Source organism: Hemibagrus wyckioides, linkage group LG11 (genome assembly GCF_019097595.1).
Source record: "Hemibagrus wyckioides isolate EC202008001 linkage group LG11, SWU_Hwy_1.0, whole genome shotgun sequence".
In the NCBI taxonomy this organism is placed as follows: Eukaryota; Metazoa; Chordata; class Actinopteri; order Siluriformes; family Bagridae; genus Hemibagrus; species Hemibagrus wyckioides.
The window spans coordinates 33,318,352-33,335,851 of record NC_080720.1 but is presented as its reverse complement, the minus strand read 5'-3'; the positions used below and the strand labels follow the sequence as shown (position 1 = coordinate 33,335,851).

Sequence of the window (17,500 nt, the reverse complement as noted above, 5' to 3'; positions counted from 1 at the left end):
CGTAAAGATTCACGAAAACACAGGAGACGTGAAATGTCTGTATTTTTTGTATCTCACGGTTTCACAGCTGAACATTTTTGACCTTTAATCAATGAGACTTTGCGTTACCTCGCGCGGGGTCAGCCGCCTGCAGGTGCAGCACTTCCGTATACTCCACGTTAGCTTCCACCTCAGTGCTGTCTGTTAGAGAAGGATATCACATGTTTCACAAACACCTCCTGAAGTTCTCTCAGGAACCAGATCCGGAGCTGGAGTGGAAATTTCACTTACCTAAAACCGACGGTCTCTCGCTCCAGATTCCTGTTCCGTTGCTGCCGGTTACTTTAACTACAAAACACACAACGGCATAAAAAAATATCAGCTTCCCGTAACGGAACATCAAACATCTACATGCATCCAGAACTCTCCAGAAGAACATAAAAAACAAACAGAGATCTTCTGTAGAGCTACTGGACAAGCAACAGCTGCTCAGTAAGATTTTTTACTCCAGTTCTGGAGTCTCATGTAAAAACTCCCAATCCTCCACAGCTCTAGACAACCAGGAAAACTAGAAAAGGAATAATATGATTCTGTAATTCTAGATTCTCAATACAATACATTACGAGTTCTAAACTCTCTGTGAAATTCCTGACTGTGCTCATGCTGGGTTCTAGAGTCTACAAAGACGTTCTAGAGTCTACAACAGAGTTTGTTTCAGTTTTAAAAAGCCCGAGCCACGCGTAGATTACAACTCCAGCAGTACACAGCTCTAGATCCGCAGGGAATGTTTAAGCTCATAAACATAGAGTTCTAGAGTTCTCAGTTGAATCCTGACCCGAACCAGCTGTGATGATAAATCATCTCTACATTCCCGAACAAAACCTCAGATTATAAACCGCTAGCGAGAGAGTTCTAGTGTAATGTAGCAGTAACTGTTTGAGCTTCTAGAAAAAGCTAAGAAAAGCTATTTAAACGTTCTGGAAAAAAGTAAGACAGAATTTTTATCATAACTCAGATCGTGGAAATATAAAATTAACGCAAAAACTTTCTGAGCTAGCGTTCAAATTCTAGAATCATGGAATAGAGTCATCAGTGAGGGTTTTGGAATAATCATCAATTCTAGAACAGTGGAGGATGACCCGAATTACTGAGTTCTAGAGCAGTGGAAGACAACAACAACAACAACAACAATAATAATAATAATAATAATAATAAATATTATATATAAAAAGAAGAAGAAGAAGTAATAAGAAGGAAAAGGTGAAGATTATCAACACACAGTTCTAGAAAAAGTTCTAGAATTACAGAGATGGAGCACGTCACACAGGGAGGTCTAGAATAAAAACACTCCATACAAGAACAATGCAGGGTTCCAGAAGAAAGTCAAAGACATTCAGAGCTTTTCTATAAACAGTGCAGAGCCCCGAAATAACTGTGTGAATGACCGAGTTCTAGAATTATTTACCTCAGATTATTTCAAATTATTACAAATTTTTTTCATAAATTTAATGGCTTAAAAAATAAATGATAGAAAACTAGAATCCATCTATCTCCTCAGAATTCTCGAATAAGAGCTCAAGCTCTTGTGAATTTCTAGACTAAAAAGAACACAAAGGTTCTAGAGTAACAAGTTCAACAACGGAGTTCTAGAATGACGAATTATAAAATTCTCGAATAACCCTGGACGTAAATTTGACTGTAAACGTTGGGCCTCTCTGTAACACTAGGGTTCTAGAGTGAGGAGTAAAATCAGGGGTCCGGAGATTAACAGCAGCCTAAACAGGAAGTGGCTGTTTGTGCCACGCCGCCGCCACTTAGCAGCAATCAGCGCATTTCCTCCACCTGCGGAATGCGCTCGGTGTCATCAGGACCGAAATAAACTCTGTCCCTGTGACGTGGAGCCACGAGCGAAATTATTGGCACCCTAACCGCCTTGACTACATGTAAGGTCATCTGAAACGGGAAAACATCCACAGCGTCCAAACGGTCACTGACTTGCTTTGGGGCAAATAACTATCATCTATTTTTGTAAACATTTACCAAAACTGCTTTAATCCAGAGAAGGACAGATTCTCAGATGTAAAGCTTCATCTTATTAATAACTCAATTATTGATAAAAAAAAAAAATTCAAATTCTGACACTGATCACCAGAATGAAACATAATAAAAAAATTAATAGACTAGAAATAAGAAACTATAAATATTTATCAATTATTATTCAAATGTTTAAGACAATAACGGAACAGCAGATGAAGGAATCCAGGCAGGAATGACCAAAATTTGCAAAATAAGGAATTATTTATTTATATTAGTGTCATATTTTTTTGTATATATTTATGAGGTTTTGTACATGTGGGTGTTGATGACTATAAACTACAAACAGAGGATGACAAAAACTCCAAAGAAAAGTGAATAAAAGTAAACAGAAAGACAATAAAAAAGAGAGATGTGCCTGAAAATGAAGCATAAATTATCATAAATTAGCGATTATAAATTTAAATGTGTGTCATACTGGTTGGATTTTTTTGGAAAATGAAAGGTGTGGCGGAAAGCCAGAAAAACATCACAAGAATTTAAACCCTGAGGGAAAAACTGGTAGCTGAGAGAAATCCAGAATCAGGGCGGAGTCGCTTTAACAACGTAGCGTAGCTCGTTTTCCTCTTCCGTTATCATCTGGTTAAATGCTTCCAAAAAATTATTCTGATGACTTTCCCAGTTTTCCGCCCCCATTGTGGTCCATGTTTGCACGTTTTCCAGGATCCTGCAGGCGAACCCGTTATTTATGTGTCAACAGGAAGTGATGTCATGTCGTCTCACATTCCGTCAGTCGTCGTTCTCGCCCGTTTGGTGTGAAAGAGTGACGCTCCGTCTGGAATAAGAGTTTGGGAGTTGGTTCGTCCCGTGATTATGGCCAGAAATTCAAGTACAGCTCAGCTAAAGTGATAGCTAATGCTAGCAGCCACTTAGCAAAGCTTAGCCATGCGCTAACTCTGTGTTCCAGAAGGCTGAACGTAGCGAATGGTTGAGTTAAGGGTGGATGTAATGATGGAGGTGAAGGAAGAATAAAACCAGGCTACCTTCAGGACGTTTGGAGCGCTAAAGACCCGGGTGTGTCACGGGTACGAGATTACTGATTCGTCATCGTATTTAGGGATCGCTGGCTTTCTGAGGAACGGGTGAAGGAAAAAAAACAAACTGATGAGCTTCAGTAGAATCCACATAACAAACAGATGCTGTTTTTTTTCCCACCAATCTTTAGCTCAAGACTGAATCCTAAAATACAGACGTTTATATAAATCTAAAAATTCTGCGTCATGATGCCATGCAACGTTTTAAATAATCTTATTCTCTTTATAAAATAGGATATTGCAGAAAAATTATTGGCACCCCTACAGAATGTTTAAAATAAACGAAGATGAAGCCGTTTTTATCCCTGTGGTGTGAATATGACGTTACACGTGTAAAATTTCTTCCCTCCATCACCACAGGGGGAAAAAGAAACACCAAGGTGCAGTAAATCTGCCCTCACGCCCGGTCGCCCCTTGGTGTGCCATGTGTCTGGAGGAACAGTAGCGTTTCAGTGAAAAGCTAATCTTTATGATTAAGATACAGCACACGGTTAGCTTCCCAAATAGATTATTAGCCGTAGGTTTCTTTAGCTAGCTTGCCATGACTTGTTAGCACTCGCTAATAGTGGAAAAAATGAAATGTTTTGTAACAGTAAGAACCATCGGTTGCTTTCTTGAAAGACGTCAGTCCAGCGCTCTCGTTGCCTATTGACAAGGGTTAAAGTTCATCTGGATGAATTCGGCTTCGGCTGCGCTAATCTGATGTCCCAATGTCAATAAAAAGTTACGTGTTTAAGTTTCATACACAGAGAGCGTTATGCGGTTTATATTATTCATTTTCAGGAAGGGTGCCAATAATTATAGACTCAACACTATATACTGCAGTAATTACTGTGGCTGTGTGTGCAGCGAACGGCTGAACGCAGTGATGGAGCTCAGCACAAGCCCTACACCACCCATACATAATCTACCGCTAGCCGCATTAGCGCTCTGTTACGTGTGGCTAAGGATAACTAGCGACTAATGCTAATCTTGAGGAAGTGAGAAGCGAAGAAGCAAGCGAACTCACACTGAGAGCTCGACCGTGGCCTCTCGTTTACCTGCGACAGAAAGAGAGGATGAAAGAGGGGGATTTTGTTGTGAGGAAGATCAGGCATGGGGGGCTATAGACACGCTAGGCGGACTGTAGCTGTGACTACCTCGCTTAGCCCGGTAGCACCTCAGGAAGAGGAAGGCGAGTCCGAACACGCACAGCAGACACACACAGACGATCAGACCTTCCTTCCACCTGGCCATCTTTACTGTATGGGGAAACACACACACACACACACAGACAGGTTATGTTGTGAACTGAATAAGTAAAATGATAATAAGATAAAGGTCATGTGTTCAGTCTGACCTTTGATTAGGATTTTGTTGCTCATCTCCTCGTCTCCGGCTCCGTTCCAGGCTCCGCAGTGATACGAGCCGCTCTGCACCAAGCGAAGGTCTGAGAAGTAGTGTTTGGTCTCTGTCTTGTTGGAAACTGGACGATTATCACGATACAACGTAAAGATGATGGGCGGAGTTACGTTCTTGACAAAGCACATGAAGTTGACCTCATCGTTTTCTCTGATGTTCTCCGGGATGGTCGTCAGGTTCGGCTTCTGTACAGGAACTAAAAGACACAAGAACGTAAACGTCAGAATGAAAAACGTCACGTTGATAAACGAGTGGTTGTTCTGGATCGACGGATAGCAGCAGCTCACCTCTAACACGAGCGTGAAGAGCGTCACTCATCACAGCAGAACTGACCCCGTTGTTCTGCGCCTCGCATCTGAACTCCCGGATTTGTTTTTCATCATGTATGCTGGTGTTGAAGATGGCTTTCTGGAGAGGTTTGAATACCCTGATGGGCTCCAGCGGCATGTTGTTCTGCTTCAGCGTGTAAGTGATGGGGAGACTTCCGCGGTCCGAGCGGCACTCGATCGAAAAAGGTCTGCCCAGGATCACCTCGCCGAACGTACTGATGTTGGGTTTGGAGACGAGAACTGCAAGGAAGAGGTGATACAATACGGAATAAGCAAAGCCACCATGAAAAAAAGAGAAAATAATCTAGAATAGTTTTCATCTAATCTAGCGATTATCTAGATTTAAGCTTCCAGAGAAACCTGGTTCTTGGTTAGAGACCTTCTTCTGTGGTTGAACTTTAAGAGTGATCTTAAAGGGAACACTAGTCTATATTTGGAGAAGCACTGCTCTAGATTTGAGCTTTTGGAGAACCATGGCTCTAGATTTGAGCTTTTGAGGAAAAAAAACAGCTTTAAATTCGAGATGTTCCAGATTTAAGCTTCTACAGGCTGGAGATTTCATGAAAAAAAGGCTTTAGACAATTTTTACATGGACTCTGATGTTCTAGATTTCAGCTCCACTGAACTGAAACTATTTTCAGCAAAAACATTTCTCTAATTTTGAGTTTTTGGACGTTGTTCTAGATTCAAGCTTTTAACATCGTGTTAATCTAGATCTTCTAGAATCTAGATAGAATTCTATGTGCTGATGTATACAGAAATTTAGAACTTTTAGTAAAACACTTTTCTAGAGCCGAGCTTTCATAGCTTCCACAGCTGAATGCTTTGAGGGAAGAATTTAGCTTTCAAAAGAAACACTGTGCCCAGTTTCATCTTAAAGAAGTATTATGCCCTATATTTGGACAAAATGTTTTTCTTAAATCTAGACTTTGCAGAAACTCTGCTCTGGATTTTAGCTTTTAGGAAGATGTCACTAGATTGGAGAAGTTGCTTTGCACTGAACTTTCAGCAGGATGCAGTTCTACCTTTGGCCATGAACGGCGTTCTGTAGCTCCACTTGATGGTGTCGTTCACTCGAGCTGCACAGGTGTAATTCCCGTTGGTCCTGGAACTTGCAGTGTCTATGTGCCTGCTGTTTCTGGAGCCGAGCTCCTGGTCGTTCCTGTAGATAGAGTACTTCATATCATGATGTCCGATTCTCTCCAATGCAACTTCCTGGCTCCTGCAGGTGATGGTGAACTGCTGCCCCTCGAAAACCTCGGCGGGTGTGATGGTCAGAATCGGTGTGGAAAACAGCTCTGGAATACAGTACGTGTCAGAGGGTTAGGGTGATGTGGCTAAATCTTAGTGCTAACTATTTACTCGCCAACTAGTTTCTCACCTTTGACAGTAAGATTTGCGTAAACGCTTTTAAACACGTTTCTCAATTCGGCGATGCACTCATACCTCCCCGAATCATTTGCCTGGACGACAGTTTGGTATTCAGGGATCTTGAACAGATGCAGTCCTTTAGATAGTGAGAGCGAAGGTGAGACATGTCCATGGTCACTTCCTTCAAGACCACACAAGATGTGCACGGTCTCTCCCTCGATGACCTGCTCTGACGGGAAGACACGGATAGTCGGCTTGAAGTCCAGCTCTGGGTTGGAAAGTAAACACCGTGATTATTTTTCATCTCCATTACTATGGAAATGATTCTAGGTATTAGAACAGGGGTGACTGTGTCACAGGATATGAATCAATGCCGTCTGACCAATCAGAGTGAAGTAACCAACCGTTTGCTTACCTCTTACAACCACACTGACCACGTTACTGGAGTTTGATGAAAGTACTGTGCTTCCCAGTTGAATGCTGTATGAGCAGGAAAGCTCGGCCTTCCCCATGTGATCGAAGCGGAGGTTCTTCTGCACCTTACTGGTGCTGCTTTGTTCCTGGTAGAGTTTACTCGAGCCGTTGTGAATGACTACAAACAGGTCACCCCTTTCTCCTTCTGCCCTGCAGGTGATGCTCACAGTGTCACCTTCAGTCACGTCCTGCTTATCTACACTCAGCACCGGAGTCTGCAGCCCTGAACACCCAAAAACAAATCACAGATCTCTCAGTCTTTGCTAAACTCGTAATGATCATGCACTAATTAGCATAACTTAGCATAAATTCAAAATCCTCTAAATTTACCGCCAGTTGTGATGTGATGCTGATGTTAATGTTTCAGAACATGAAGTAAACCTTTATCTTTATTTTTATTTTGGAAAATGTATAGCCTGCCCCCTGGTAGCTGATGTTCATGACATGATCGAAACACAATCTTTTTCCATAATGTTTCTTTTTATAAACACAACCCAGAGATGCTCAGACAGCAGCCACATGTAATTACACCTCAGGCATCAGCTAGCTTAATAGTACTGACTAGGTTTCCCGGTTGCCTAGCAACAACCACTGCAAATATACACCGATAAGCCATAACACTGTGAGCAGTTCCAGGTAGTATCTCCTCATCATGGCCCCTGTTAGTGGGTGGGATATATTAGGCAGCAAGTCAACATTTTGTCCTGAAAGTTGATGTTAGAAGCAGGAAAAATGGACAAGCGTAAGGATTTGGAACAAAAGGACCAAATTGTGATGACTAGACCACTGGATCAGAGCATCTCCAAAACTGCAGCTCTTGTGGGGTGTTCCCGGTCTGCAGTGGTCAGAATCTATCAAAAGTGGTCCAAGGAAGGAACAGTGGTGAACTGGCGACAGGGTCATGGGTGGTCAAGGCTCATTGATGCATGTGGGGAGAGAAGGCTGGCCCGTGTGATCCGATCCAACAGACGAGCTACTGTTGCTCAGATTGCTGAAGAAGTTAATGCTGGTTCTGATAGAAAGGAGTCAGAATACACAGTGCATCACAGTTTGTTGTGTATGGGGCCGCTTAGCCGCATACCGGTCAGGGTGTTCATGCTGTCCTGCTTTGGTCAATGTTCTGCTGGGAAACCTTGGGTCCTGCCATCCATGTGGATGTTACTTTGACACGTACCACCTACCTAAGCATTGTTACAGACCATCTACACCCTTTCATGGAAACGGTATTCCCTGATGGCTGTGGCCTCTTTCAGCAGGATAATGCGCCGTGTCACAAAGCAGAAATGGTTCAGGAATGGTTTGATGACCACAACAACCAGTTTGAGGTGTTGACTCCACCACCATCCAGCAACTGTGGGATATGCTGGACAAACAAGTCTGATCCATGGAGGTCGCACCTCACAACTTACAGGACTTAAAGGATCTGCTCCTAACATCTTGGTGCCAGATCCCACAGCACACCTTCAGGGACCTAGTGGAGTCCATGCCTCAACAGGTCAGGGCTGTTTTGGCAGCAAACGGGGGATCAACACAATACTAGGCAGGTGGTCATAATGTTATGGCTGATCGGTGCATGTAACAATGAAAGAAACCCAACATTTACAAGCAGTAGAATTATATTAATGCTCAAAAACCTTAATAATTCATACATAGAGCAGTATGCCCATTTTATTTATCGCACCTTTAATCATGGTCCTTCTCTGTCTCCTACAGCCAGTACAAACACAACTTTTATGTAGCACCTTTACATAAAACGGTGTTTTACCCTACCGACAGACAGTACAGCAGTCTAAATATTTTACTTATTGCACCTTTAATGATTTCCTGTCTCCCCCCCCGAGCTCATTTCTGTCCTCCTACAGCCAATCCAGCAGTATAAACATATTACTTATTGCAGCTTTCATAACTTCCTCTACTTCCACAGCCTATAGAGCATCACAAATATTTGACTTACTGCACCTTTAAAGACAACTCATTATCCCCACTCACAGCCTTTAGGGCAATGTTAATATTTCACTTATGGCACCTTTAATGCCAGCTCCTTTCTCTCTGCCCAGACATAACCTTTTAATAAAAGTCTTCAGGTAATAAACATGGCGCATCTGCTAGTTAATATATACAGTATATCACAAATAATTAGCAACTGATGAAGTTAATAGCAGTGTAAACTTGTGTATTAGTGCTGAAGATAACCATACCTTTAACGCTAATCTGCACAATCAAACTGTCCCTGTATTGGCTGTTGACCTTCACCTCACACTGGTAGCTTCCCGAGTCCGAGGCCCGGGCATTGGGGATGGAGAAGGTCACTTCGTTACTGGTGTTGGTCTGGGAAATGTGTACGCTGTTGTGCTTGTTGTAGTCTTTATACACGCTGAACTGGAGCGGGGGTAAAGTGCCGGAGTGGCCGATGTTAGCGATGCAAGTCAGCGTCAGCCTGGTTCCTCGATCCACGTCTCTTGCAGGCATGACATGAAGTTCCACGCTTTTTAGAATGAATCCTGAGGAAAGACGCTCTGACCATGTGTTTATGAATTTACTGAAATGTTAGCAAGCACCATGAGCCAGACACTCGCCATACTGTGCTACACACCCTAACATCCTCATCTTCATCCTGTTTCAATACAAAGCTACATTACATGAAAATGCTAATAAAAGATTAGCAAGCGACTAGCAGTGATGTATGATTGATATTCATTATTATTTTAAATTGTTTCACCCTCCTGCATTCTTAGCTAGTTTTAAAGAACAGACACTAGCTAGAAAAAAAAAGCTAGGAAAAAAAATGCTGCGTTGCGCCGAAGAGCAGGGGCGTGGGGCGAAAAGGGTGACTGAGTGCATAGGGCCCTGGCATCAGTGGCATGTGAGGGGCCCTGGCATCAGTGGCATGTGAGGGGCCCTGGCATCAGTGCCATGTGAGAGGCCCTGGCATCAGTGGCATGTGAGGGGCCCTGGCATCAGTGGCATGTGAGGGGCCCTGGCATCAGTGGCATGTGAGGGGCCCTGGCATCAGTGGCATGTGAGGGGCCCTGGCATCAGTGGCATGTGAGGGGCCCTGGCATCAGTGGCATGTGAGGGGCCCTGGCCGCCCTGCCCTCAAAGATCCTCATATAGTATTATTATTATAGTGAAATTGAGTGTACTGTACAGTGCCTGCGCTCGCATGCAGTATTCTGATCCTCGCTGTTTCAGCAAGATTCGGCGCAGCCACACGTTTGTGTGGACACATCCTATAGGAACAGGGTGCACACAAATGTGAATGATTTAATTGGACATTCAAGAACAATGCCAAATGATATTTGGCTGTGAGGGAGCACCGGAGCGCGGGTTCGGCAATCAGAACTAAGCGAGTGCCGAGCGGGCAAGTCGAGACCGACACCGTGATATGCACAATGCCCAAACAAAAATCAGGCTACCAAAAGAGAGAGAGAGGAAACAAAATGATGGGAAACAACTTCTCCCAAGTTTTCCCCCTAAGAGAGCAGGTGAGAACGTGTTTTGTGATGAGAGAAACAATGTTACGAAGCTAGCAATTAAAAATCTTAGCTTACTCTAAATAACAAGTAAAAAAAGTGTTTGAACGTGAGGCAATTTTTAAGAGATAAAATATGAAGAATATGAAATCTGTGTGTGTACAGTACAGTACAGATTTCATGGATCTTGCTCAAAATATTAGAATGAGAAACCCTCTGTTCCCCGGCCCTGTCTCAGAGAGTGCAGCAGTGGGGTCATCACAACAAGGTTCTACTGCTAGTGTTTCAGCCTTTTTCACTTTGGATTATTTTATTTATTTTGAGTTAGACAGACATGCTTTGAAAGAAGGCAAAGTGGTGATTTGAGTTATACTGTATTGTGTTTATTTATTTATATTACTGAAAGAATAATAATGTTCTGAACAATGAGCACAATGTCTCTTAATAAAACACAATTAAAAAAAAATCATTAAGTTGTCATTTTTATCTATAAGGGGATACCTGAGGTGCTTTATTTATAGCAGGGGTGTCCAATCTTATCCGCAAAGGGCCGGTGTGGGTGCAGGTTTTCATTCCAGCTGAGCAGAAGCCACACCTGAGTCTACTGAAAGCCAAGCGCTACTGATTAGCCAGTTGGAATCAGGTGTAGCTTCTGCTTGGTTGGTATGAAAACCTGCACCCACACCGGCCCTTTCTGGATAAGACTGGACACCCCTGCTTTATAGTATAAAGTCACAGGGGTAGGCAAAGTCAATCCTGGAGAGCCGCTGTTGATTTTAGCTTCAACCCTAAGACGAAGAAGAAAAAACAAAACATACCTGTCTATAGCCTTAGTGTTCCTGAAGACCTTGATTAGCTTGTTCATGTGTGCTGGATTAAGGTTGCAGCTAAACTCTGTAGGACAGTGGCCTTCCAGGACGACATTACCTGTCTTGGTATAGCTCAATTTATACACAAATTATTTCTGTGCTGCAATAACATGCATGCAATGCAAAGAATTTTTTTAAACTATACATGGTATTAGAATTTTTAATAATGTTCTTTTCAGTTTTACATCACTGATTTGACAACAATAACTGTATCAGTGAGTAAAGTGTGTACACTTTTATATTATTATTTAAAAAAAAGTGATAAATAGCATGGATCATGAGATGATGGGAAAGGGGCCCTCCATACACTGTCTTTGCATAGGGCCCAAGAATTGGGGCTACGCCCCTGCCGAAGAGTGTTCGTCTTCGGGTAGTTAAGGCCGGAAAAGTTATGTTTATGATATAGATGTACATGATAGATATCAGAACCATGTGATGCTGCTTTAAATGGTGTCCGATCGTACTAGCGATCACTGGTAAGCAAACTATTGTTTTCTTTCTGTGAATGATCAGAACTGAGCCGTTGAATCATCCCACTATCATTTCTGGAACTGTGAGTACTGAACTTCCCTGTGAACGGGGTTCATAGACTTTCTTCTGTGCGCATTTGTGAACCTTTTTGATACCAGAGCACAGGAATGAACAGAGTGTAACTTCTTCCTTCCTTTCCCTGGATTTCTCTTTTTTTGTGATTGGACGTTGAACTTTTTTGAACCAAACTGAAGTGAACTTAGAAGTGAACCTAATTTGAAATTTTGACACATATTTACATTGTGGCTCTGTGAGAAACGAAACAGACACTCATTGTCATTTTGTTGTTTAAGACCAAATTGAACTGATACAAATTTGTTGATTTTGTACTTTTTAATTTTTTTTTTTTTTTACATTTATTTCATTCAGAATTGACTGAGTTTGTAACTGATTCCCTCTTTTTGCAAAAGAGAACCACAAAACTTATTTATATTTTGTTTACATAAACATTTTCTTAGTTAAGTTGAAAGTGTTTGTAGCTTTGAGTCACTTATTCTAAAGAGTGGGGGCATCTTACCTCTCCTGTTAGATCTGGGGAGGGTGGGTTTGTGCAGACAGTTACTTTTATTCCCTGAGATTTCTGCACCTACACACACTTCAGGTAGTCACCGTGTACAGAATACATCCTGAAGCCCACCTCACCATATTTTAAGCATTTACATATTGCAACAAGACAGGCACAACATACAAGCACCAGTTGTATAAAGGCTAAAAGCACTGGGTGGGGGGACTAGGATCCTGTTTCTCATTCAGTCTTCCTTAGTTTGAGTGCAAAGTGCAAGGCGGTGGCATATTCCCCTCCACCACAAGAAGGTTTCACTGCACAGCGGTTCGTTAGGTTTAACATGATTATTCTTATGGAAGTTCTTCAAAGGGTTTTATACACACTGAATCTTAAAAAACGAAGAGAAAAGAAGGACGAGATGCTAGAAGCAAGGCAAATTGTAAAACTGAAGAGTTAGCCAGTCACTAATACGCAGGTAAGTAAGTGGACTTTATTATCCAGTCGAGTTTCTGCAGTTATCTGTAATGAGAAGCTCTCAAACACAGAAAGAAAAGTTTTGATGAGAAAAGAGCGAGAGATAAAAGGAGAAAGAGATAGAGAGAGATGATTGAGTCTCTATCTGTCCGCCTCGCTTGATGACAGCGGCGCCTGTAAACACCAGCGTCACCAGAGGAAGGAAAATCACTCCGTTATACAAACACACACTGAGGAGGCCTCGAGGGATGGGATTTATTTTAGATCACCAGGAACCACCCAGTCTCTCTCGCTCTCTCTGACCCATCATCTGAGGCTTGAGGTCACATGACCATGTAGCACCTTCTTATAGATTTAACGCCACATCCTGTTCGTTATTTGTAGTCACTTGCGATGTCAATTATCCTGAGCTCTGAACGTTATTTTTAAAGTTTGAAACCAGTTAGATCTGCTCATGTTATAGCAGCTATAAACACTCGCTCCTTCAACACACTCACTCAGAGTTAATGAGACAAAAAAAGAGAGAATCACACCAGCGTTAGACCTGACTGACACTGGAGACTCCTTTCATAAACAAAAAATAAAAAATCTCCTTACATTAAACGATGTTGAACCAACTGTTGCTATGGAAACAATAATGAATCAGAGCGAGCGTGTTAATATAAACCTGTGAGTGTAGCGTGTGATGGTGTGATGATGTGAAGATGCAGTGAGCAGGCTAGCGTGAAGAAAAACGGACGGTGTACTGACCTGATTGTGCTCGGGTACCTGTCCAGGGTCAGCGGAGAGAGAGAGAAAGAGACAGACACCGTAAATAAAGTTTACAGCAAATCAACACAGGAGCAAAGTCCAGAGTGTTAGAGCTACAGGTAAGTCCTTACAGGTGTTTGCGGTGAAGGTGAGGAGGATGAGCAGGAGGAGGAGGAGACGGGGACATCGTACGGTCCACATGGCTGAGCGCTACACTGAGTGTGAGAAGTGGAGTGAGTGTGTGGTGTAGTCGGACACACAGGGGTGGAGGCGGCGAGGCTATCACGCTAGACAGCCTTCACTCGGGTAATTGGACAGGAAGTGAGTGCGGCTTCCTGAGGAAGTGTGCAGCGCAGCTTAGTGCACAGAGTGGAATGTTCACACAGTCAGAGCGCTGACACACACTGCTACTGTAACAGCCCAGTGCAGGTAAACACTCAGCATCAAAACACACACACAACCTGCAGTGTGATGTCATAACCAGCGGCCAATCAGAAAGGAGAAACTAATTCAACTGCTTTAATGTTTAGTTTGATTTAATGTCACACTTCAACCAAAAAAAAAAAAAGATAATAAAAGTAACAACCTTCAACTGAGCATGCCCAGAAACTCCCAGAGCCAAGAGAACATGAAGCCTGCACTAAATAAAGGATTCAAAAATTAAATAAAAAATGAGTCTAGAACATTTTAGATCACGTTGATTTTTTAAATCTCCAGAACACAAGGTTCCTGCGGCTCTACAGCTCTGCCCTCTGGCTCCGGTTAACAGATCAGGAACCAAAAATTTACAACAAAAACCATTAACCCAAATGAATCAAAATGAATGATTCACTTTCTCTAGTGAGTCAAATCATTTCCTGACCGGGGGTTCACTCGGAAGCGGGCGGGCCCCACATCGCTCAGATGCTTTCCGACGTGTTCGGATCCGCGCGTCGGCAACAATGGTCATATAAGGTAGTGTTACCATAGCAACCACGATTTTATGAATTCTGTTTGTGATGTCACAAACTGAGCGAACATAAACCCCGCCCCCCCCTCCAGCTTTATACAGAAAGATCCCAGTATCGAACAGGGCAAAATGAACACAGTAGAGCTCTGAGCTCGGGTCTGGTTGTAGGATTTTAAAAAATCAAACACAAAGCAAACGAGACAGAAGTTCATTCATGTATTTGGTTTTATTGTAACGATTTCTTCATCTGTCATAAAAACCACAGCCGGCAAAGCAGTCTACAGTCACAGACAGAACATCTGATTTCATCAGTTCATTCTACTAGCGTCTCTTTGTTTTTTTTTGTTTTGTTTTTTTTTTACATTTGAAATCTAAAACATTAAAACTCATAGCAAGATAGTCGTGCGGTGTGCGTCGGGGAGTCCTCCGCTCCGCCAGAGGGCGCTGCAGTGGGCGTGGCACGGGTCAGAGGGCAGAGTCTTTCATTTCAAGCTGCTGAAAACAGTCCGTCAAGCTGTCATGGGATGCTGTGATGATGTTAATGTCTGAAGGCTAAGATGTAAGGGGTGTGTGTGTGTGTGTGTGTGTGTGTGTGTGTGTTTGTAACACTCTCAGCTGAAACATCATCAACAAAATCGAGGCCGATGACGAAAAAACAAGCAGCGTGCAAAAGAAAAAAAATGCACAAGTTCAACACGTCCTTACACTCTCCCACCGAATAAAATGTTTTAAAGCAGTGGTATGCGATATTTAGCGCCCCCTGCTGCTTGTGAGAAAACGTTTTTTACCCATATATATTTCCTCCTTTTCCTTAATAAACGACGGCACATTGTCTGCTGAAACAGCGTCTAACTCATAAGATGTGCTGAAAAAAAAAATAACCCCAGCCGAGACCAAGCTGCTCTGCTTTTGCTCCTGCTGGGGGTGGAGCTAATTTTACGGACCATAAAGAATTTAAGCACAAGCCTGAAAACAGAACCTGGCAGAGCTGACCGTGAAAGCAGAGAGGTTTTATCCGGTTTTGGTGAGCAGAATTTCTTGATTGATGTACGTCTAGAAATAAAGTTTAAAATCACATACTGCACCTTTAATGGTGGCCTCGAGGGTCAGTGAAAGGTTCTATTTATCAGAGGCACACTGCGCTGCTGTTGAACTGGCGACTTTCACATGTTGAAAGTTACGTGGTCACTCCTTTGACAGGAAGTGATCAGGGGTGTTAAAGGGGTGCATTACAGGTAAACACCAGGCTACTGGGTTCCTCACAGAAACCTTTAGGTTCCACCCAGTTACCAGTTCGCCGTTCCCCAGATCCCTCTGCAGTGTTCAGAAAGGAAGCAGAAGACAGAATCAGAGTGAAGAGTATATATTTACATACACACACATATATATGTATATATGTGTGTGTGTGTGTGTGTGTAGGATGATGATCAGCGGGTGCTGAGGTTGTCACGGTAACTGTCCAACTATTTAATCACGGTTCACATTTTTATATTTCTTCTATTTCTTCAATGCGTCCAAATGGACAGCTCCTGCCTAAGGAGGAGGTTCCCTAGGTAGGCAGATGGTACTGAAATGACACTCGTCACGTGTTGTAAAGATGTAATAAAGCCTCTGTAATAACATGCTTATTATACCCCTGATACGCATTCGCTCACAAAATCACTCCCGTTAAAATAATCAGTAAATCAGGACGTCTTTCAACTAGGAAAATCAAGACGAGACGGGAGACGACCAGCATGAGATCCAAGGGGGCGGGGCTTCCCGAGCGTGAGTTCTATGCAATTTCTATGCAACAGTCACTCACTCCAGATTGATGCACCGATTGGCTCTTGTGTATTTCTGATCAATAATAATGTGTAGCAGTGTATGTTGGTGTTAAAATGTGAAAGCTCTTGCACAAACAGTGTGGCACGCATCCACCAGCCAATCAGGAAGGAGTATTATCGGAAAAATATATGCATTTTTTTTGGCACATTCATGCATTTTAGACATTAAGATGAACGCGCTAAGAGGCAACTGTGTGAGAAAACATGCAGGTCAGAGGTCAAAACCTCCTCATAAAGGTACAGAGTGGACATTAGGCACAGGGCAGTAATCTTCTGTATGATAAACCTCGATATAAATCATCTACTACACGGTAAACTGTCCTCTAGATGACAGGAGACATGTTTAAATCCAATATTGTGAACCGTGATGAAATACTTTTGATAATCGTGACATCGGCACATGTATAAATGATGAGTTTGGCTCGAATGATGTGTGTGTTTGTGTGTGTGTGTGTGTGTGTGTGTATGTGTGTGTGCACGTGCGTTAGGCAGCTGTGGTGCTCACTGCTCGACAAACCTTTATGACCTCACCCAAACCCAGGTACCGCCTACTCTGAGACTCCACCCACATAATGCATTAATACTGACACTTGACTCCAAGACCCCGCCCCCTTTTCATCCACTTCACTCATATAATGCACTGCAAATGGTGAGACCCCCAGCAAGAATCTCTAAGACACCACCCCCTTTTTTTTCTAAACAGATAATTTTATAATGCATTAACAGCATGACCACACCCACCTACAGTCTGATGATCTCAGACTCCACCCCTTAGACTCACAATTTCATATAATGCATTGGCAAAAGACAACCCTCAGGCTCCACCCTTCTGTAGACAATCAATGTATTATTGCATGGTGTGACTCCACCCACTTTCAGAGCAAGACTTTCTCATGGTCATTATGTAAGGCATTATCTAAATCCAGCCCCCCTTTTAAGGTCTGCGGTCTCTCATAATGCATATGTTAAGACTCCGCCCAATTCCTAGCCTGCACTCCTAGAGCCCACCCCCTTTTTACGATCAAATAATGCATTCGCTACACTCGAAGACTACACTCTTTTTTTTCAGCACCCACTGTCATGATACATTCGTTATAAGACTCCGCCCCCACAAGCCTATGTGGACCGCACCCCTAAATCTCTAAATCTCACATAATATATTAACAGCAAGACTCCACCCACTTATACATTCCGTATCTCAATATAATGCATTAGTAAAGAGTACCCCGGGCACTTCCTGCCCCTTCCCCAGGCCCCGCCCCTTTTTTTTAGATTCCAAAGCAAGGCGACTTCACTGCCTCATCACTGATCTGTAAAATATACATATCTGTTTTTGATAATTGCAGTTTAAATATACACACTGCTCAGCACAGCCAAGTCTACAAACAAGAACTCCAAAATAATAATAATAATAATAATAATAATAATAATAATAATGGTG

The 17,500-nt window shown here is 42.6% G+C and overlaps 2 protein-coding genes across 21 annotated transcripts in view; both read right to left on the bottom strand.

The window, feature by feature from the left end:
- Positions 1-13,554, bottom strand: part of pecam1b (platelet and endothelial cell adhesion molecule 1b) — a 17,417-nt gene extending 3,863 nt beyond the window's left edge. For 3 of the 12 annotated variants that reach the window (XM_058402281.1, XM_058402283.1, XM_058402282.1), the window contains exons 1-11: positions 13,416-13,554; positions 13,285-13,302; positions 8,881-9,183; positions 6,624-6,905; positions 6,219-6,476; positions 5,863-6,135; positions 4,796-5,077; positions 4,447-4,704; positions 4,247-4,348; positions 271-327; positions 109-180 (exon numbers count right to left, since the gene is read on the bottom strand). In XM_058402281.1, the coding sequence (XP_058258264.1) occupies positions 109-180; positions 271-327; positions 4,247-4,348; positions 4,447-4,704; positions 4,796-5,077; positions 5,863-6,135; positions 6,219-6,476; positions 6,624-6,905; positions 8,881-9,183; positions 13,285-13,302; positions 13,416-13,485 (1,975 nt within the window). In that variant the 5' untranslated portion in view covers positions 13,486-13,554. The other 9 variants (XR_009205990.1, XR_009205992.1, XM_058402286.1 and 6 more) reach the window with 9 other exon arrangements.
- An 886-nt stretch (positions 13,555-14,440) lies between these two features.
- Positions 14,441-17,500, bottom strand: part of rptor (regulatory associated protein of MTOR, complex 1) — a 90,030-nt gene continuing 86,970 nt past the window's right edge. For all 9 annotated transcript variants that reach the window (XM_058402254.1, XM_058402256.1, XM_058402257.1 and 6 more), the window contains one exon: positions 14,441-17,500. This exon is cut by the window's right edge and continues 227 nt beyond it. The gene's annotated coding sequence lies outside the window, so the exon portion shown is untranslated.